General features: G+C 58.7%; 1 protein-coding gene across 1 annotated transcript in view; it reads left to right on the top strand.

Annotated features, from left to right (window-relative positions):
- The window catches only part of RERE (arginine-glutamic acid dipeptide repeats), a 420,244-nt gene extending 408,162 nt beyond the window's left edge, over nucleotides 1-12,082 (top strand). The window contains exons 13-23 of the mRNA XM_079698584.1: nucleotides 4,063-4,225; nucleotides 5,119-5,211; nucleotides 5,736-5,935; nucleotides 6,737-6,898; nucleotides 7,301-7,414; nucleotides 7,682-9,000; nucleotides 9,096-9,318; nucleotides 9,587-10,307; nucleotides 10,899-11,045; nucleotides 11,528-11,708; nucleotides 12,040-12,082. Coding sequence (XP_079554710.1) covers nucleotides 4,063-4,225; nucleotides 5,119-5,211; nucleotides 5,736-5,935; nucleotides 6,737-6,898; nucleotides 7,301-7,414; nucleotides 7,682-9,000; nucleotides 9,096-9,318; nucleotides 9,587-10,307; nucleotides 10,899-11,045; nucleotides 11,528-11,708; nucleotides 12,040-12,073 — 3,357 coding nt within the window. The 3' untranslated portion in view covers nucleotides 12,074-12,082. The remainder of the gene's footprint in view (nucleotides 1-4,062; nucleotides 4,226-5,118; nucleotides 5,212-5,735; nucleotides 5,936-6,736; nucleotides 6,899-7,300; nucleotides 7,415-7,681; nucleotides 9,001-9,095; nucleotides 9,319-9,586; nucleotides 10,308-10,898; nucleotides 11,046-11,527; nucleotides 11,709-12,039) is intronic.
- Nucleotides 12,083-17,306: the final 5,224 nt, after the last annotated feature.

Here is a 17,306-nt window from a genome sequence, read left to right as displayed (position 1 = left end):
ACCACTCATTTGTCTTTTCTGGAATGGAATCGCACAGTCTGGATGCACCCTTTGGTGTTTGGCTGCTTTCATTCAACATGATGTCTTTGAGATTCATCCATTGGTTGTATCCCTCAGTAGTTTGTTCCTTTTTACTGCCAAGTGGTATTCTTGTGAGTGGGTGTACCATAACATGTTTACCCGTTTTCCCGTTGAGGGGCTGTTTGACTTGTTCCGGTTTTTGGCTATGAAGAGTAAAGTTTAATGAACACTTGTATAAAAGTCTTCGTGTGCACATATGTTTTTATTCCTTTGGGGTAAACACCTCGGAGTCGAATCATCTGCTAGGTTGTATGGTACCTAGTTGGCTTTCTAAGAACTGCCAAATGGTTTTACAAAGTGCTTTGACCATTTTACATTTCCACCAGCAGTGTATGAGATTTCTCGTCACTCCCCTATCTTCCTGAATTTTGAAATTTATATTCTTTCATTTTAATGTCAACAGTCCTTCAGACTGGGTCATTTTGATCCTTGGTACTCAGATGGTGGAATCTGTTCCGGGCTCCTTGTTTAAAAGCTGTTTCTATTTTATTTTATTTTACTTTATTTTATTTTATATGTGGCTGCGTTGGGTCTTCGTTGCTGTGCGCGGGCTTTCTCTAGTTGTGGCGAGCGGAGGCTACTCTTCGTTGCAGTGTGCGGGCTTCTCATTGCGCTGGCTTTTCTTGTTGCGGAGTGCAGGCTTCAGTAGTTGTGGCGTGCAGGCTCAGTAGTTGTGGCGCACAGGCTTAGTTGCTCTGCAGCATGTGGGATCTTCCCGGACCAGGGCTCGAACCCGTGTCCCCTGCATTGGCAGGCAGATTCTTAACCACTGCGCCACCAGGGAAGTCCCCATGCCATCTTTTGATACCATTTGAAACTCCTTCAGAACATTCACGTGTGAGACATAGAAAGGATCCCTCATAACCGTGTGAGTCAGTAGCGCACACGGACCAGGGCTGTGCAGAAACGTCAGGGCGGCTCTTGTTCACAGCCTTCACGTCAGACCGAGGTGTGACAGAGACGCTGGTGGTCGTGCCTCCCCTCCAGGTTTCTCGCCCATTTTTGTTTCCTTCCACCATCCGAGGCCTCTGTCACCCTTGACCCCTAAAACAGCTTCAGCTATAGGTGGAGGTGGGAGGAACAGGAACCACTTTGGATTTCCTCATTCTTTCTTCCAGCCCTGGGATTGGGCCATGATTTACTGCACCCGCTGCCCTTTGAACTGATGAAGCGCGCCACTCTGACACAGTGTTTGAAGGGTGACACTGACCTGCCTTGGCTTCTGTTCTGTGTTTTCTCGTAGGAAAACCAGAGCCAGGTCACTTTTATGTCAGCACAGGTCTCTTAATCCCCTAGTGGATTTATGAATTTGAGCCCGCCAACAGCAAAAGATCAGTATAGATAAATGACTTTCCAAGTCAGGAAGGTAGGAAGTAAAGAGGCAGAAGCGGGAGGTTTCTTAGATCGTGACCTTAGGGGCTCAGGATACTCCGCTCACCATGGGGACCATCATACAGCCTGCATTTGTGGTCTGACATGTAATAGACAAGGTAGGAATCCCAGGGCAATTCCTACATTTTCCCTTGTTGTTCAGTTACCATCTCATGGAACTGAAAAGGGGGTGGGAAGTGTCCTTGGTGGCTGGTTCCTGGCCTCCTTGGCCTGGGGTCGTGCTTCATCTCTTAAAACACTGGCAGTCCCTAGCGTTTCGTTCAGTGGTGCTTGGAAAGACTAAAGCACAGCCACAGCTCCAAGAAATACAGGCTGTAGCCTTGTGGGAGCTGGTCAGGAGTCCTTGAATCACAGATCCTTTAAGGGTCTGATGACAGCTGTGGTTCTGTGTCTTAGAAAATGCACAGAGATGGGACTTCCCGGGTGGCGCAGCGGTTAAGAATCCGCCTGCCAATGCAGGGGACACGGGTTCGAGCCCTGGTCCAGGCAGAGCCCATGTGCCGCCGAGCAGCTAAGCCCGTGCGCCACAACTCCTGAGCCTGCGCTCTAGAGCCCGCGAGCCACAACTACTGAAGCCCACGTGCCTAGAGCCCATGCTCTGCAACAAGAGAAGCCACCGCAATGAGAAGCCCGTGTACCGCAACGAAGAGTAGCCTCCGCTCGGCGCAACTAGAGAAAGCCCACACGCAGCAACAAAGACTCAATGCAGCCAAAAAGAAAAAAAAAAATGCAGAAAGAATCCAGCTCTCTGGAGATAAAAATAGAATCTGGGCAATAAAATAAAGTCTAACCTTTTTTTCCTCAAAAAAAAAGAAAAAAAAGAATCCAGCTCTCAGTAGCGAGTACTCAGCACACGTGCGTCACCTGCTTTGCGGAAGCCATTTCCCCACCTCAGATCCGCCCACTCCTCTCCCAGCTTACTTGCCGTTGGGTTCCCAGGCCATTCCTTCTGGGGGTGTGTTCATTGAAACCTCATCTGACTGGGCACTCCACCAGCCCCAGTAGTTCATTGTGTGGTACCTGTGCTTCTCTGTCTCTTTCAGTCTCGTCAACACTGGTCTTTCCAGCTAGACCTCAGGTCCCTGGAGGACAGGATCTTCGCTTCTCTTTTGTGGCCCCTCCATTCACAAGGCAGAGAGCCTTCTGTGAGGCAAGGTGGGCTCTGGCCAAGTAGCTCCCACCTTCGGATGCGGGGCACACCACCACACACCTTCTGCCTCCCCCCTGCCAGGGACACGTCCCAAGATACCATCTGTCAGGTTAACTGACTTTCTACAGTATTGATTTAATTAGGGAAGATCAGTGTGATTGAGGCTCTCTTACTGTTTTAACTGGTTTTTAAAAAAATAAATTTATTTATTTAATTTATTTATTTTTGGCTGCATTGGGTCTTCATTGCTGCACGCAGGCTTTCTCTAGTTGTGGTGAGCAGGGGCTACTCCTCATTGCGGTGCACGGGCTTCTCATTGCCGTGGCTTCACTTGTTGTGGAGCATGGGCTCTAGAGCGCAGGCTCAGTAGTTGTGGCGCACAGGCTTAGTTGGTCTGCGGCACGTGGGATCTTTCCGGACCAGGGCTGGAACCCGTGTCCCCTGCATTGGCAGGCAGATTCTTAACCACTGCACCACCAGGGCAGTCTGTTTTAACTGTTTTTTAAACATTCCAAGTAGAGGCACTTTATCTTGGGGTGTTTGTTTTAAGAAAACAGTCTTTTGTCAGCCAGGGTTAGTGGAACACACCATACGACCGTCCCCCCCACCCCACCCCACCCGTGTGTGTACATGTATGGTGTGCCCGTTGAGCCCCTTGGGGCTGGGAGTGCCAAAAACACTTTTTTTTTCAAGTTGCACTTGGACTCATGTCCACTTGCTGTTTTTTTTAGAAAGATGTCTTGCCTCCCTTTCTTTTGGGCCATGCATGAAACGAGGAGCTCCTTTGGCCTGAAACACTGACCTCGTGACATGTGGCCTTTCATCTCCACCCAGCGCCACTGTGTGCTGTGTCCACTCTTAATCTTTTTCGCCAGGCCCCGGTCTCGCCTTCAGCACCCAGTGCCAGCTTGTCCGGGGTGGGCATTTGGCTGTAGAGCATTTGCCTGGGTTTGGGGTCTGTTCTTCCTGACCTCCCTCCTGGCCTCAGTTCCTGCCACCTCAGTTGTTTGCTTTGGTTTCTGGAATGGTCTAACTGGCCGGGTATTTCCGTGTCGCCCCTGTGTGGATTCACTGAAACGCTGTGAAGAGATCATCCTCTGTGTGTACACCCATGTGTACACACACACACACACACAGCTGGAGGGCAGGGATCTTCCTTTCTGTCAGTGATTTATTGATGCACCTCCAGTGCTTAGAATAGTGGCGGCATCTGCACATAGTAGGCACCCAGCAGATAGCTGTTGAGCAAATGAATGTTCCTGATGTCTAGAAGTTAACGCTCCAAGGGGCTGGCCCCAGTGGCCCGGCAGCTCTGCAGGTGTGTCTTGAGGGAGCGCAGGCCTCCGGACAGCTTTCGTAAAGCCAGCCTCTGCTCACGGCGCAAGAGGCAGTGCTAGGACGAGCGCGCTTCCCTCACAGCCGGCCCTTCTTTCGTGCAGGGAGAACTGATCACCTTCTACTACTACTGGAAGAAAACCCCAGAAGCAGCCAGCTCCCGAGCTCACCGCAGGCACCGCAGGCAGGCCGTGTTCAGGAGAATTAAGACCCGCACTGCATCCACGCCCGTCAACACGCCCTCCAGACCCCCGTCCAGTGAATTCTGTAAGTGGGGGCTTTGCATACGCAGCCACACGTCCCAGCTGTGGGTGGGCCTGCTTTCATAGGCATCCCTGGCACAGCTCTCGTGTGTGTGGGGCGGGGAGGTACAAAGCCTGACCTAAGTGTCTCACTGACTCGGGGGATTTGGTAGGGAGAGTTTTACAAACTATTCGTACATTTAGATTTTCCTTAAACTCAACATCATCTTTTACAAAAATATAAGCCTTGGCCTTGGCCTGAGGCGTTATTGATGACTTCAGAGGACGTTTTCCCTTAGCCGATGGTGTACTGCACTTGTATTGGGTGCAGTACGGTCAGATTAACGTTTTCTTCTTTTTCCTGCTACTTTATTGTGATTCTCCTCTTGGTCCCCTGTGACTTGCAATCTGATATGACAGTGAAGCCCACACCTTCTTAACCTCTGAAAACTAGAGTAGTGCCCTGGGGTTCTGCCCTGGCTCAGGGCACTCAGCCTGAGGGTCGCTTATGTTGCTCACGCAAACAAGAAATAATCCCATAGGGCCGGAGGGGCTAGGGCTTGATGGAGAGGGAATTCCTCAGGATGTCAGGGAGGGCGTCGCAGTTGCACTTTGCCCTGTTCACGTCCACCAGCTGTGGGCATCAGTGCCAGCCACCCCGGGATTGAGGTGTGACAGCAGCCCCCCCGCAGAGTGGCAGGGCAGACCCTCGGGTACCACCCCTCATAACACAAGTTCTTCGTTCTGACGACTGGCCCTGAGAAATTCAGAGTGGTCCTTTGTGAACAGTGCCCCACCCAGCCTGCTGGGCCACTCTGACTGTTGGCTCAGAGCCTGGGGCAGGTCAGAGGTGACGGGTGGTCTTGGCCCAGCATGATGGTGTCTCCCCCCACCCCCTTGTGTGCACATCATGCCCAGTGGACCTGAGTTCAGCCAGTGAGGATGACTTCGACAGTGAGGACAGCGAGCAGGAGCTGAAGGGCTACGCCTGCCGCCACTGCTTCAGCACCAGTAAGTGGGGCGTGGTGGGCAGGGGGCCCTGCGCTGGAACGGCCAGGCTCGGGCACTTCCGGTTCTGCACGTTTGGGGAATCGAATCGGAGGCCTGTCTGGGCAGTCAGTGACTTGACATTTGCATTGTCTTCAGGGTTACTTAGGAAGTTGAAGATCTTTGTTTTACTTGACTCTCCCGTTAGCGTTCAGGATGGAGTGCCGCCCAGTGGGTAGGACAGGCTTGTTCGAGGTCGGGGCCTGTGTTCCCTGGGAGCCTGCTGCCAGCTCTTCCTGGGTCTCCTGAGATGAGGCGTGGGTGTTGGGTAGTCCTGAAGTCCTCGTCCTCTCCCTTCCAGGGGGAGAGCAGGGCGACACTAGTACCTCTGTGGTCTGGGTGACATGTGTTTGTCCAAGCTCAGCGCTACATGGTTCTCGTGACACCGGGGTCAGCTGAGCCCATGGAAGGGCCTCCCTGCTCCGATGTCTGTCCCCAGGGGCGCTGGTTGTTGAGGTTGGCACCCCCGCCCCTCTTCCCTCGCACAGCCTCCAAAGACTGGCACCACGGGGGCCGGGAGAACATCCTGCTCTGTACAGACTGCCGCATTCACTTCAAGAAATACGGCGAGCTACCTCCCATCGAGAAGCCCGTGGACCCCCCACCATTTATGTTCAAACCTGTGAAAGAGGAAGACGATGGGCCCAGTGGGAAACATAGCATGAGGACACGGCGGAGTCGTGGCTCGGTGAGTCCCCGTGGCCAGGCAGCCAGACCGCTTCTCCAGGTTCCTAGCAGGCTGGGGGCTTGCGCCCATCAGAGGGAGGATGGTAGGTGTGTTTCATTTCGGGTAGAGAAACAGACCCCCCGAAGGTGAAATGATTTGCCCAAAGGCATTAATTATCTTTTTGCCTGTGGGGCTGGGAAGAGCCCTCTGTTCTCTCCCTCCCTTGCATCTTCCTTGGGGAGCTGGTAGACCAGTGTGAATTGCTGGACCCCTGTCTCTTCTGAGCCCCCATGGCTTTGCAGAAACATGCTGAAGGCCTGGTGGTTTTAGGAGCTGAGCTGCATTATTTGACTGCTCATCTCTTTGGGTCACTTCCGTCCTGTCAGGTGAAATCAGCAAGTGTGTGTGTTTGGATCTGGTGGGAGGGGCGGGCAGTTAACGTGGAGCAAACAGAAAGGGTGGGGTGACTTCAGGTGTAACTGTCCCTCGGCGAGCTTGCGGAGTAGGCTGCCCTCCCGACTTCTGCCCTCAGGCAGGCTCGCCTCATTCAGGACAGTCCCTGGAGACGAGCGCTTCGGGTGTAAGCTGAGAATCGCCCTCTTTTCCCTGTAAACCCGCCCGTTCACCCCCTCCTTTCTTCGCCCCGTGGCGACCCCCGTGCAGCCAGGGACAGCCAGGGGTCCCCGTGGTTGGCCAGGGGCTGGGATTTGCCGCGAGGCTGTTGGTGGACCTGCTCTGGAGGCTCCTGCCTGGGAGCGGGGCTCAGGTGGCCGGTGTGGGAACTGGGGCCCAGTCTCACCAGCCTCCGGTTGGGGTGGGCAGATGTCTACACTGCGCAGTGGTCGGAAGAAGCAGCCAGCCAGCCCTGATGGTCGCGCCTCGCCCATCAATGAAGACATCCGCTCCAGCGGCCGGAACTCCCCCAGCGCTGCCAGCACCTCCAGCAACGACAGTAAAGCAGAGACGGTGAAGAAGTCGGCCAAGGTGAGGTGCTGGGCCCACCCTCCCCTTGAAACCCGGGCTGCTTGAGTCGGTGCTCAGCTTCCCCGTGTCCCTCAGTCACTCGTGGAGCCTCCTGGGCACCATCAGTGCCTTGGCCTGGGGCCTGGAGAATGGGGGTCCATGCAGTGCCCAGCACAGACCTTTGGGGGCCACCTCTGCCTTGAGTTTCCCATCCCCAGATACTTGTTCCTTCCTGGGCCCACTGGCCTCTTCCAGAGCTTACTTGTTTTGGGGGATGGAGCGTGGCGTGTGGGGGGCCAGGTGTCAGCAAGCAGCTGACACACACACACACACCCGCACCCCACCCCCCAACCCCCCCGCCCCGAGGCTGCCGGCCCATCCTCCCTCAGCCTGAGTCTCCTTTTGTGGGCTTTCCCGCCTCAGAAGGTGAAGGAGGAAGCCTCGTCCCCTCTCAAGAGCACCAAGCGCCAGCGGGAGAAGGTGGCCTCTGATACGGATGAGGCCGACAGGACCAGCTCCAAGAAGACAAAAACCCAGGTGAGATTTGTGGCTGAGCCACGCTGACTACAGCTGGAAGCTAATGTCCCTTGAGAAGCCCCAGCCCAGATTCTCGCTAGGCGGAGGTCGTGTCCCGTCTCCCAGGGAGGGGCCTAGAGAGCGGCCCCCGAGACTGGCCGGGTCCAGGCAGGACCCGTGGTCCCCGGAGCCGCGCGTGCTGCCTCATCTGCCAAACCTCACTGTGCGGCAGGGCAGAGGGCGCCCCAGTTCCCCCTAGAGCGTCCGCCCTCCTCTCTCTGGCCCTAGGAGATCAGTCGGCCCAACTCGCCGTCCGAAGGCGAGGGAGAGAGCTCGGACAGCCGCAGCGTCAATGATGAGGGCAGCAGTGACCCCAAAGACATCGACCAGGACAATCGTAGCACGTCCCCCAGCATCCCCAGCCCCCAGGACAACGAGAGCGACTCCGACTCCTCGGCCCAGCAGCAGATGCTGCAGGCCCAGCCCCCGGCCTTGCAGGCTCCCAGTGGGGCCGCTCCAGCTCCCTCGTCGGCCGCGGCAGGGACTGCCCAGCCACCCACGCCAGGGCCCACGCCCACCGCCACCGCCCCGTCGCAGGGCTCCCCGTCGACCTCCCAGCCCCCCACCCAGCCGCAGGCGTCCTCGGCTCCCGCTCCCCACGCCCACGTCCAGCAGGCGCCCGCCCTGCACCCACAGCGGCTGCCCTCACCGCACCCCGCGCTGCAGCCGCTGACCGGGCCGGCCGGTGCCACCCCCGGCCCGCCCCACCCCCAGCCCCCCCTGCACGGTCAGGGCCCGCCCGGCCCTCACGGCCTCCAGGCTGGGCCGCTGCTGCAGCACCCAGGCCCCCCACAGCCCTTCGGCCTCCCTCCGCAGGCCTCCCAGGCGGCGGCCCACCCTCACGCCTCCCTGCAGCCGCCCGCCTCTCAGTCGGCGTTGCAGCCCCCGCAGCCCCCTCGGGAGCAGCCCCTGCCACCCGCGCCCTTGGCCATGCCCCACATCAAGCCCCCGCCCACCACACCCATCCCCCAGTTGCCGGCGCCCCAGGCCCACAAGCACACGCCTCACCTCTCGGGGCCTTCGCCCTTCTCCATGAACGCCAACCTCCCGCCCCCTCCGGCCCTGAAGCCCCTGAGCTCCCTGTCCACGCACCACCCGCCCTCGGCCCACCCCCCTCCCCTGCAGCTCATGCCCCAGAGCCAGCCTCTGCCCTCCTCCCCGGCCCAGCCCCCCGTGCTGACCCAGAGCCAGAGCCTGGCCCCTGCCTCCCACCCGCCCGCGGGCCTCCACCAGGTGCCGCCCCAGCCCCCGTTCGCCCAGCACCCCTTTGCCCCTGCGGCCCCTCCTCCCATCACCCCTCCGACTTGCCCCTCCACCTCCACCCCCCCGGCGGGGCCTGGCCCCTCGGCCCAGCCGCCCTGCTCTGCCCCCGTCGCTGCGGGAGGCAGCGTAGCTGGGGGGGCAGCCTGCCCGCTGCCCACCGTCCAGGTCAAGGAAGAGGCCCTGGACGAAGCTGAGGAGCCCGAGAGCCCCCCTCCCGCGCCTCGGAGCCCGTCCCCTGAGCCCACTGTGGTGGATACCCCCAGCCACGCCAGCCAGTCCGCCAGGTATTGGTCCCCGGGAACCAGGCACGTCTGGGGCAGGGACAGCTGGGCATCTGGGGCCTCGGCAGGGACCCCAGTGAGACCCGGGGCTTTTTTAGGTTCTACAAACACCTGGACCGGGGTTACAACTCGTGTGCGCGGACAGACCTGTACTTCATGCCTCTGGCGGGGTCCAAGCTGGCCAAGAAGAGGGAGGAGGCCATCGAGAAGGCCAAGCGGGAGGCCGAGCAGAAGGCGCGAGAGGAGCGGGAGCGGGAGAAGGAGAAAGAGAAGGAGCGCGAGCGGGAGCGCGAGCGGGAGCGGGAGGCGGAGCGAGCGGCCGTGAGTCGGCGGGCAGTCTGCCCTGCGCGGAGGGCTCCCGAGGGCCGGTCCCCGCGCTCGCTTCGCGGGTGGGCCCTCTTGGCAGCCACCCGCGTTGCCTCTGTGTCCCAGATACGCGGACCCATCCGGGCCCCGGGTGCCCCGCCACTGCAGGGCCTGGACCTCGCCTGGGCCGGGGCCGGGTCTGGGTCTGGGGCACGGGGGGACCCAGTTGGCTGGGCCGGCGGCTGGGCGCGCCCAGCCCTCACGGCCTCTTTTTCTTTAGCAGAAGGCGTCCAGCTCGGCGCACGAAGGCCGCCTCGGCGACCCCCAGCTCGGTGGTCCCGGCCACATGCGGCCCTCCTTCGAGCCCCCGCCCACCACCATCGCGGCCGTGCCCCCGTACATCGGGCCCGACACGCCGGCCCTCCGGACTCTGAGCGAGTACGCCCGGCCCCACGTCATGTCGCCCACCAACCGTAACCACCCCTTCTACGTGCCCCTCAACCCCACCGACCCGCTGCTGGCCTACCACATGCCCGGCCTCTACAACGTCGACCCCACCATCCGCGAGCGGGAGCTCCGGGAACGCGAGATCCGGGAGCGCGAGATCCGGGAGCGCGAGCTGCGGGAGCGGATGAAGCCGGGCTTCGAGGTGAAGCCCCCGGAGCTGGACCCACTGCACCCGGCCGCCAACCCCATGGAGCACTTCGCCCGGCACGGCGCCCTCACCATCCCCCCCGCCGCTGGCCCCCACCCTTTCGCGTCTTTCCACCCTGGCCTGAACCCCTTGGAGAGGGAGAGACTGGCCCTGGCGGGCCCCCAGCTGCGGCCCGAAATGAGCTACCCGGACAGACTGGCGGCCGAGCGCATCCACGCCGAGCGCATGGCCTCGCTGACCAGCGACCCCCTGGCGCGGCTGCAGATGTTCAACGTGACCCCGCACCACCACCAGCACTCCCACATCCACTCGCACCTCCACCTCCACCAGCAGGACCCCCTCCACCAAGGTGGGGACTCCAGGGAGCCAAGGGCAGAGGACATGCGGGGGGCGCGGCCGGGAGGTCTGTGGAGGGTGGGGCTTAGTGAGCCCCCGTCCGGCAGCACCTGCTCTGCTGGCTGCCTTTGGGTCCTGTGGGTGAAGGGCCCGGGAGGCAGCCCTGGGGAGGGTGCCAGTCCAGCCGAGCTGGGAGGGGGGATGCTGGCTGGGGCAGGGCTGGAGCGGCCCTGGGGTTCCTGTGGACCTGAAGGCACGGGAGGGCCTGGGGCAGTCGGCCAGGCGGGCTCTGCTGATCCAGGGTCCTGGGTGAAACGAGGTTGGGGAGGCTTTGCCTGTGGGCGCGCTGAGAAGGAGGTGGGGAGGGGGAGGAAAGCCGTGGCCAGCTCTTCACTTGGCGGCTCTCCAGAGCTCCGCTGTAGGGACGGGGAGGCCGCGGAGGGCGACAGCTACTTTGGGTCGGGGTTGCTGGCGGCCCTGGTGACCAGAAGCCAGCCGTGGAGAGGAGCAGGTCCCTGGGAGTTGCCGCCAACGAGGGCAAACGGCGAGAGGCCCCCCCAGAGCCCTGCGCCGCCTGCATGTGCACTTCTGCCCCTTTTCCTAGGTTCAGCAGGCCCAGTTCACCCGCTGGTTGACCCCCTGACCGCTGGCCCGCACCTGGCTCGCTTTCCCTACCCCCCTGGCACCCTCCCCAGCCCTCTGCTTGGACAGCCCCCCCATGAGCACGAGATGCTTCGCCATCCAGTTTTTGGTAAGAGCGCGCCTGGGGAAGGGGTGGGGTCCGGGGCAGAGCTGGGGGGGTGGTCTGCCGCAGCGTCCCCGTTCGTTCATGTATTCGTGTATTCAGCACATACCTCTTGAGTGTTGGGAGGCTCCTTGGGAACAAGGCAGGCAGACTCCTGTCCCCAGGGAGCCGGGGGTCAGGGGTATAAACGTATATCAGGAGCCGGGACGATGGTGGGCAGGGAAGAGATAGCGGAGTGCCGAACTCAGAGGAGGGCTGAGGGCAGGCCTCTGTGAGGACCAGTCAGTAGGCTGAGGAGGACGGGGCCCAGGGGCAGGGGGTCCGGGAGCCACACTTCTCTCTTGCGGGTGGGCGGGGGCTCTGCTCCGGTGCTACCTGCCGGTGAGGTGGCTTCTTGCCCGTCCCCTTGGGAAGCTCCCTCCTGACCCGAGCTCCTTGCCGGCCTCATCCTGGCCTTTCTGTCTCAGAGGCTGTTCTGTGTTTGGCAGGCACCCCCTACCCCCGAGACCTGCCCGGGGCCATCCCACCCCCCATGTCGGCGGCCCACCAGCTGCAGGCCATGCACGCCCAGTCGGCAGAGCTGCAGAGACTGGCCATGGAGCAGCAGTGGCTGCACGGACACCCGCACATGCATGGTGGCCACCTCCCAAGTCAGGAAGATTATTACAGGTGAGGTGGGAGGGGCTGTGAGGGAGGCCAGGCTCCCACCTCCCCGACCTGTGGGTCCCCGCCCCCCTCCCGCCCCCCCCCACCGGCTGCACCCACACTCCGCCCCCCCCGCCCCCCCCGTGTCGACAAGCGCCGGACTCTTCCCCCTCACCCCACCCCCACCCCCACCCCGGCCTCTTGGGCCTCCTGTGGAGCCGTCTTGAGGAGGGGAGACAGGGCGGGGGTCAGCGGTGTGGAGGCTGCCCCGGGCATCTGGGCCCTCCAGCTGCAGGCCTACCCAGGCCTGACGCTGATAACTTCTTCCTTTTTTTTTTCCACCCCCTCTTTCCAGTCGACTGAAGAAGGAAGGTGACAAGCAGTTATAAGTTATTTATTTGTTAGCGCTGGCTGTGGAAACCCCAATTCTTGGGGGAGAAACAGGACTTTTTACATACAATAGGAGCTGCAAAAGCAAAAAGAATATCTTCTAAAGATTTCTTTATATATTTAAAACCCCACAACTAAAAACGTATCAGCATACTAGTGTTCGTTTGTAGAGAGGATTCCTTGAGACTGGTTTGGGTCTCCCTGCATGACAGTCCCCCAGAAACTTAGTGAGGCCTGGACTGGACTGAACATTCAGAAAACTCCCCTGCAATCTTGGGGTTTGGCTTTAGTTTTCTTTTCCTTCCTTGATTTTTTCAGTAGGTGCTAGAATCCAGTTCACACCCTTCACTGTGCGTGCAGACACACTCAGCCGCGTGTGTTCCAAAACCCACAAGGTTTGCAGATAGGCAGCGTATGAGTTTGGAATCCAAGAGCTGTAATTTTTAAAAAATCTTTTATTTTAATACATTGTAGGAAATCTTCATAATTTGAGGAAGTTCTGCGCATGGCTTTTTACGTCTGTAAATAAATTTTAGAACAGCCTTTTTTTCTTCCACAAACTACTATTCTGATCTATTTTTTCCAGCCATGTCACTAATTGTGAATTCCTACCAGCTGTTGACAGAATACAGAGTTGATTTTTTAATAAAAAGTTATATATAATTATCCCTTTAATTAAAGGGAACAGATGGGCGTTACTAGTTACAAACGGGCAAAAGCTTGGGACTAGGTTTGGGCACAGCAGGGAGCAGCCAGGGGTTTGCAGGGACAGTGTTACAAACCGTTTCTTTGTTGTGCTGCTTTGGTTTTCACTTCTGTCTGTTCCCAGCTTGTGCTTTGCCAGCAGTGCAGACATCTGTTAGCTTGAACCTCTCATCTTGCACCAGGAGCGTAGGAGTTAAATGTCCCCCATTCTGTCTCTGAGGGATCGAAAGCACATGTTTCTGTGTGTCTGATTGTAGATTTCCTTATAGATTTCTCTGCACACGCATTTGATTGTTCTCAATGAACTGCCTTTTTTCATACTTGGACAATTTCGTAAACAACATTTTAGAAAATCCAAGGAAACGATTCCCTGTAAGTCACTCAGCACATATGCTTGCCAAAGGGATCTGTTAGAAATCTGCTTTTTCGTGCGTGTCATCATTTGGATCTTCTTGTGGTGAGGCCAGGCCATCCTTGCCCCGGCCTGAGGCTACTTTGGAGTGAGGGAGATCCCGGAGTTGGTCCGGCTGTGGGTGGTGGCCTGTGTGCTACCCCAGGAACAGGGACCCACGTCGGACAGGGAGACACTTGGCGTCCAGCTCTTCCTCCTGGAAGCAGGACGGGGGTCACAGCCGTGGACGTGGAGTGAGAGGCAGCTCCACCTGGGGGCAGGTGGCCCAGAGAGCCCACCTCGGCTTTCTGAGTTGCCCCGTGCTGCACTTTCTCCAGAGCAGAGGGTGGGGAAGTTGGGAGGACGTTCTGCACCTGTTGATCACGCTTTCTGCCAGGACGTGACCTTTTCTGTTCCTCTTCTCTCAGCCTCTCGGGGGCTCTTTCTGCCGTGGTGCGCGGAGTTCCCGCCTGGGGGTCAGTGGATGTGGAGCGCGTCCAGGACCGGAGCCACAGAGGGGGCGGGACAAGAGGCTGGCGCTTTGACCCAGAAACCAGCAGGCGATAGCTCAGATGCAGGTTCCGGATTCACACTTGCCTCAGGGGCATTTCCAGTGTCCACTAAAGCCACATTCGGTTTCCGTTGGGACAGATAGAGGATGGTTTTGTCCGTTGAAAATGTTCATAGGTTTTTTCTTTCGTTTTCTCTCATTCCATTTCTGCCTTAACTTTAGCTCCTTGGGGGGAGGCAAGCTCAGATGAACACTTTGTCATCGCTTGAGTGGCCGCGTTGGCCAGGGGCGTTTGTGTCCCCGGGGCTAGTGACGTGCCATCAGGGCGGGCTCCGCTCTGCGGCCTCCGCGCCTCTGAGCCGGGCCCCTTCCTGCTGGACTCGGGCCGCTCCTGCTGCCCCGGCTCCTGCACGGAAGCCCCCGCCTGCTTTTCTCCCTTTGGGTGGAACGCGACGCCTCCCGCTCAGTTATCCTCCTTTCTCTCCTCTCTCTCTCTCTCTCTCTTTCTCTCGTCCATTTCCAAAGAAGAGAGAGAGCTGAAGTACTTGGAAGTCTGTACTTGAAAACTGTCTGAAGGCGTTTTCTCCTTAGGTTTTGGTTTTCTCCCCACGTCCCCAGGTGAAGCACTGAGATTCTTCCATTTAAAAACCCACAACCCGAAACCCTCACCTGGTCAACCGCAGCGTGTGTCGGAGGCCCCAGACCTTCACGGTGTCTTTGAAGCCCGACCCCTTGGTCTCCTTTTGGGTTTCCTCCGTTCGTTTGGAGTTGTTTTGCTTTTCCGTGTTTTATGTGTATCTTGTTCACTGTCGTCGGGTTGAGCTTCACTTCGCTGCGGCAGCAGCAGAGCGGAGTGTACATTCTGATTTGCTACGTTTATATATATCTTGAAGCTAAATGTATATATGAGTAGTTTGCCATGAGATAACACAGTGTAAACAGAGTAGACACCCAGAAATTGTGACTTCTGTGTTCTCTCCATTTGAGTATTTTGTAATTTTTTTGAAATATTTGTGGACATAAATAAAAACAAGCTACACTACAGCGGCTGCGTGTTCTCCGGTGGACTGCGTCTCATCCCTCCGGTGGGCGGGGGAGGCGTATTGGCCGTTGTCCTGACCTGGGTCCCCCCGGGTGCAGAGGGGCAGGGGGATGGTTCGGTTCTCTGCGTTGCCAACACACTGCTTACCCTCCAAAACAGCTTCCAGAGAGCCCCGTCTGCACCGTCTGGGGGGGAAGGGGCTCTCTGGCGGGTACACCGCCCTCGGGGGGAGGCTTCAACCTGTTGACTCGGGACAGTCAGGATGTGCAGTGGCTCCCCAGGCAGTGGGCATTCAGAGCCCATCCGTGGGCATGGATGAGTGGGCATTCATCAGCGGGGGTGACGGCGTTGGGACCAGAACACCCCCTCCTCACTCCTCTCCCTGCCGTTCGTCCCGCACCTCTAATTTGTGGGCACCCTCCAAGGCGCGTGGGCCTGTGGCTCCTTCTCTGCTGAGGAGAGGTCTGAGCCACCAGCCAGGACAGTGGCCTCCCGCCCCTGGCCGTGCCTCCTGCCTGTCCCCTCTCTGCCTCTCGCCGAGGCCTGCCGGTACCCCCAGCCCGCCTTCAGCAGCTGGAGGTGCCCTGCAGGTTGAGGATGCCTCCAAGCCCCATGGGGGAATCTTGCCCAGTGACAGCGCACCGGGTCACCTGCAGGGTGTGCGTGTGGCCACGAGGGGGCAGCAGTCACCAGGTTGGGTTCGGGGCGTTTCCTGAAGCTTCAAGACTCGTCGGAAATTTATATGCCCGCCTCTGTATCTGGGATCTGGCTGTGATGATGGAGCATGAGCAACCCCGAGTGCTCATTGTTAGTAAACGGCCCTCAAACCAGCCGGGGTCCGACCGCCTTGTGGCGAAGGCCTCGGGAACGGCACGTGTCGGGCACCACCTAATTTAGGGCATGAGAAAGCTTTGCCAACCAGAAGGGCCCAGGTGGCATACCCATCAATGGCCCTAGAGACACTTCCGTGCCTTCCAACAGCAGGAGCCCTGCTGGGCAGTTTGGGTAGCTGGGGGAACAAAGTGAGGGCCCTGCAGGCGCCATGGGCGGCACACGTGACTGTCGTCATGGGTCACGGATGAGAAGGTGGGATGGGGCAGCGGGGTGAGTGGGTGGAATCCAGGTGCCACCTCTGCTGGTCTCTTTTTTCTTTTTTTTTAATTTTTATTGGAATATAGTTGCTTCACGATGTTGTATTAGTTTCTGCCGTACAGCAGAGTGAATCTGCTGTGCATATACATATCTCCCCTCTTATTTGGATTTCCTTCGCATTTAGGTCACCACAGAGCCCTGAGTAGAGTTCCCTGAGCTGCACAGTAGGTCCTTATTAGTTATCTGTGTTATACATGGTGTCAGTAGTGTATAGGGCTGTCTCGTATGTAGACCGTGCTCTTCATGAAGCTGAAGTTTTCAGTAGGTATAGATTTACAAAATAGAAATTTAAGGGTTGAATGATAAGACATCAGTGTCTGTAAATGGAGACATAGATTTATGCCTCAGAAAAGACCCTCATCAGAGCTGCACAGGTTGTAGTAGATTGTCAGATGTGGACACCTGTGGCCATTGTCCCCACCCTGCCGTGCACCCATTCTGAGGCAGAGGGCCTGCTGCAACGGACGAACCTGCCGGATTCGTGAGCCCGAGAGGAAGGGTCTGATGTCTCACAGCTGTGCCCCCAGCCAGGGTCTCGGCTCTGTTGCTGCCCAGACAAGCTGGCCCCGAGTGCCCCTCCTGCCCCTTGGCCCTGTGGGTGGACAGACCCTCGGCCTGGGCACGGTGGCTCAGCCCCTCTGGTTCCCTGCAGCGTGGACTCAGAAAGTGGCACTTGGCAGGGCTGGGTTCACGGCTGCCATGTGGGTCCTTGTCCGTGGTAAGTTCAGGTGAACGGGGCACGTCACTTAGGCACCACCTGGGTAAGTCAAGGCCACTTATCTGCAGGGCGAGGATACACAGCAGAGAGATCAGCCATGACCTTCCGAGAAGACATCAAATTCCAGGGTTGCGTGCACAGCTGTGCAATCGTGGACACAAAACAGCTGCTGAGGGAGGGCCAGGGCCGCGTGCTTCTGCCTGGACACACATGGGCTCCCTGCATCCGAGCCGCGAGCCCTTTGCCAACCTCAGACCTTACGATCCCTGCTCTGCCCACACGGCGAGACCCAGGGAGGTGGGAGGGCACCAACACGGACCCCCGATACCACCCTCAGCCTCTCCTGGCTAACCCGGTTGCTGCAGGCATGTTCCTGAACTCAGAGCTATGGAACCAAAACAGGACCGGTTACCCAGACACCCGGGGTCAAGCGAAGGGGCCCCAAGACCAGTGCGTGGGTCTGTCCTGCACTGGAGCCCTGAGCAGGTCCTTCCCAGGGGCCTGTGGGGACACTGAGGGATGGGGGCCCTCAACCTCCCTGTCCCCTCCCAGGGAGGGTCAGCCAGATGAGCCTGCGGGGTAGGCAGCCGCTGCACGTGGCCGTCCAGCTGGGCTCGTTGCGGCTACAGGCTCGAGTGGGCCGTCACTGGAGTCCTGGCGCTCGGGGTTGGGCCTGGCGGGGCTACAGTTACCGTTGCTGTGGACGGAGCAGC

Source organism: Hyperoodon ampullatus, assembly GCF_949752795.1.
Source record: "Hyperoodon ampullatus genome assembly, chromosome: 2".
NCBI classification, from domain to species: domain Eukaryota; kingdom Metazoa; phylum Chordata; class Mammalia; order Artiodactyla; family Ziphiidae; genus Hyperoodon; species Hyperoodon ampullatus.
The sequence above is the reverse complement of the archived record's forward strand: the minus strand, read 5'-3'. Positions and strand labels throughout refer to the sequence as shown.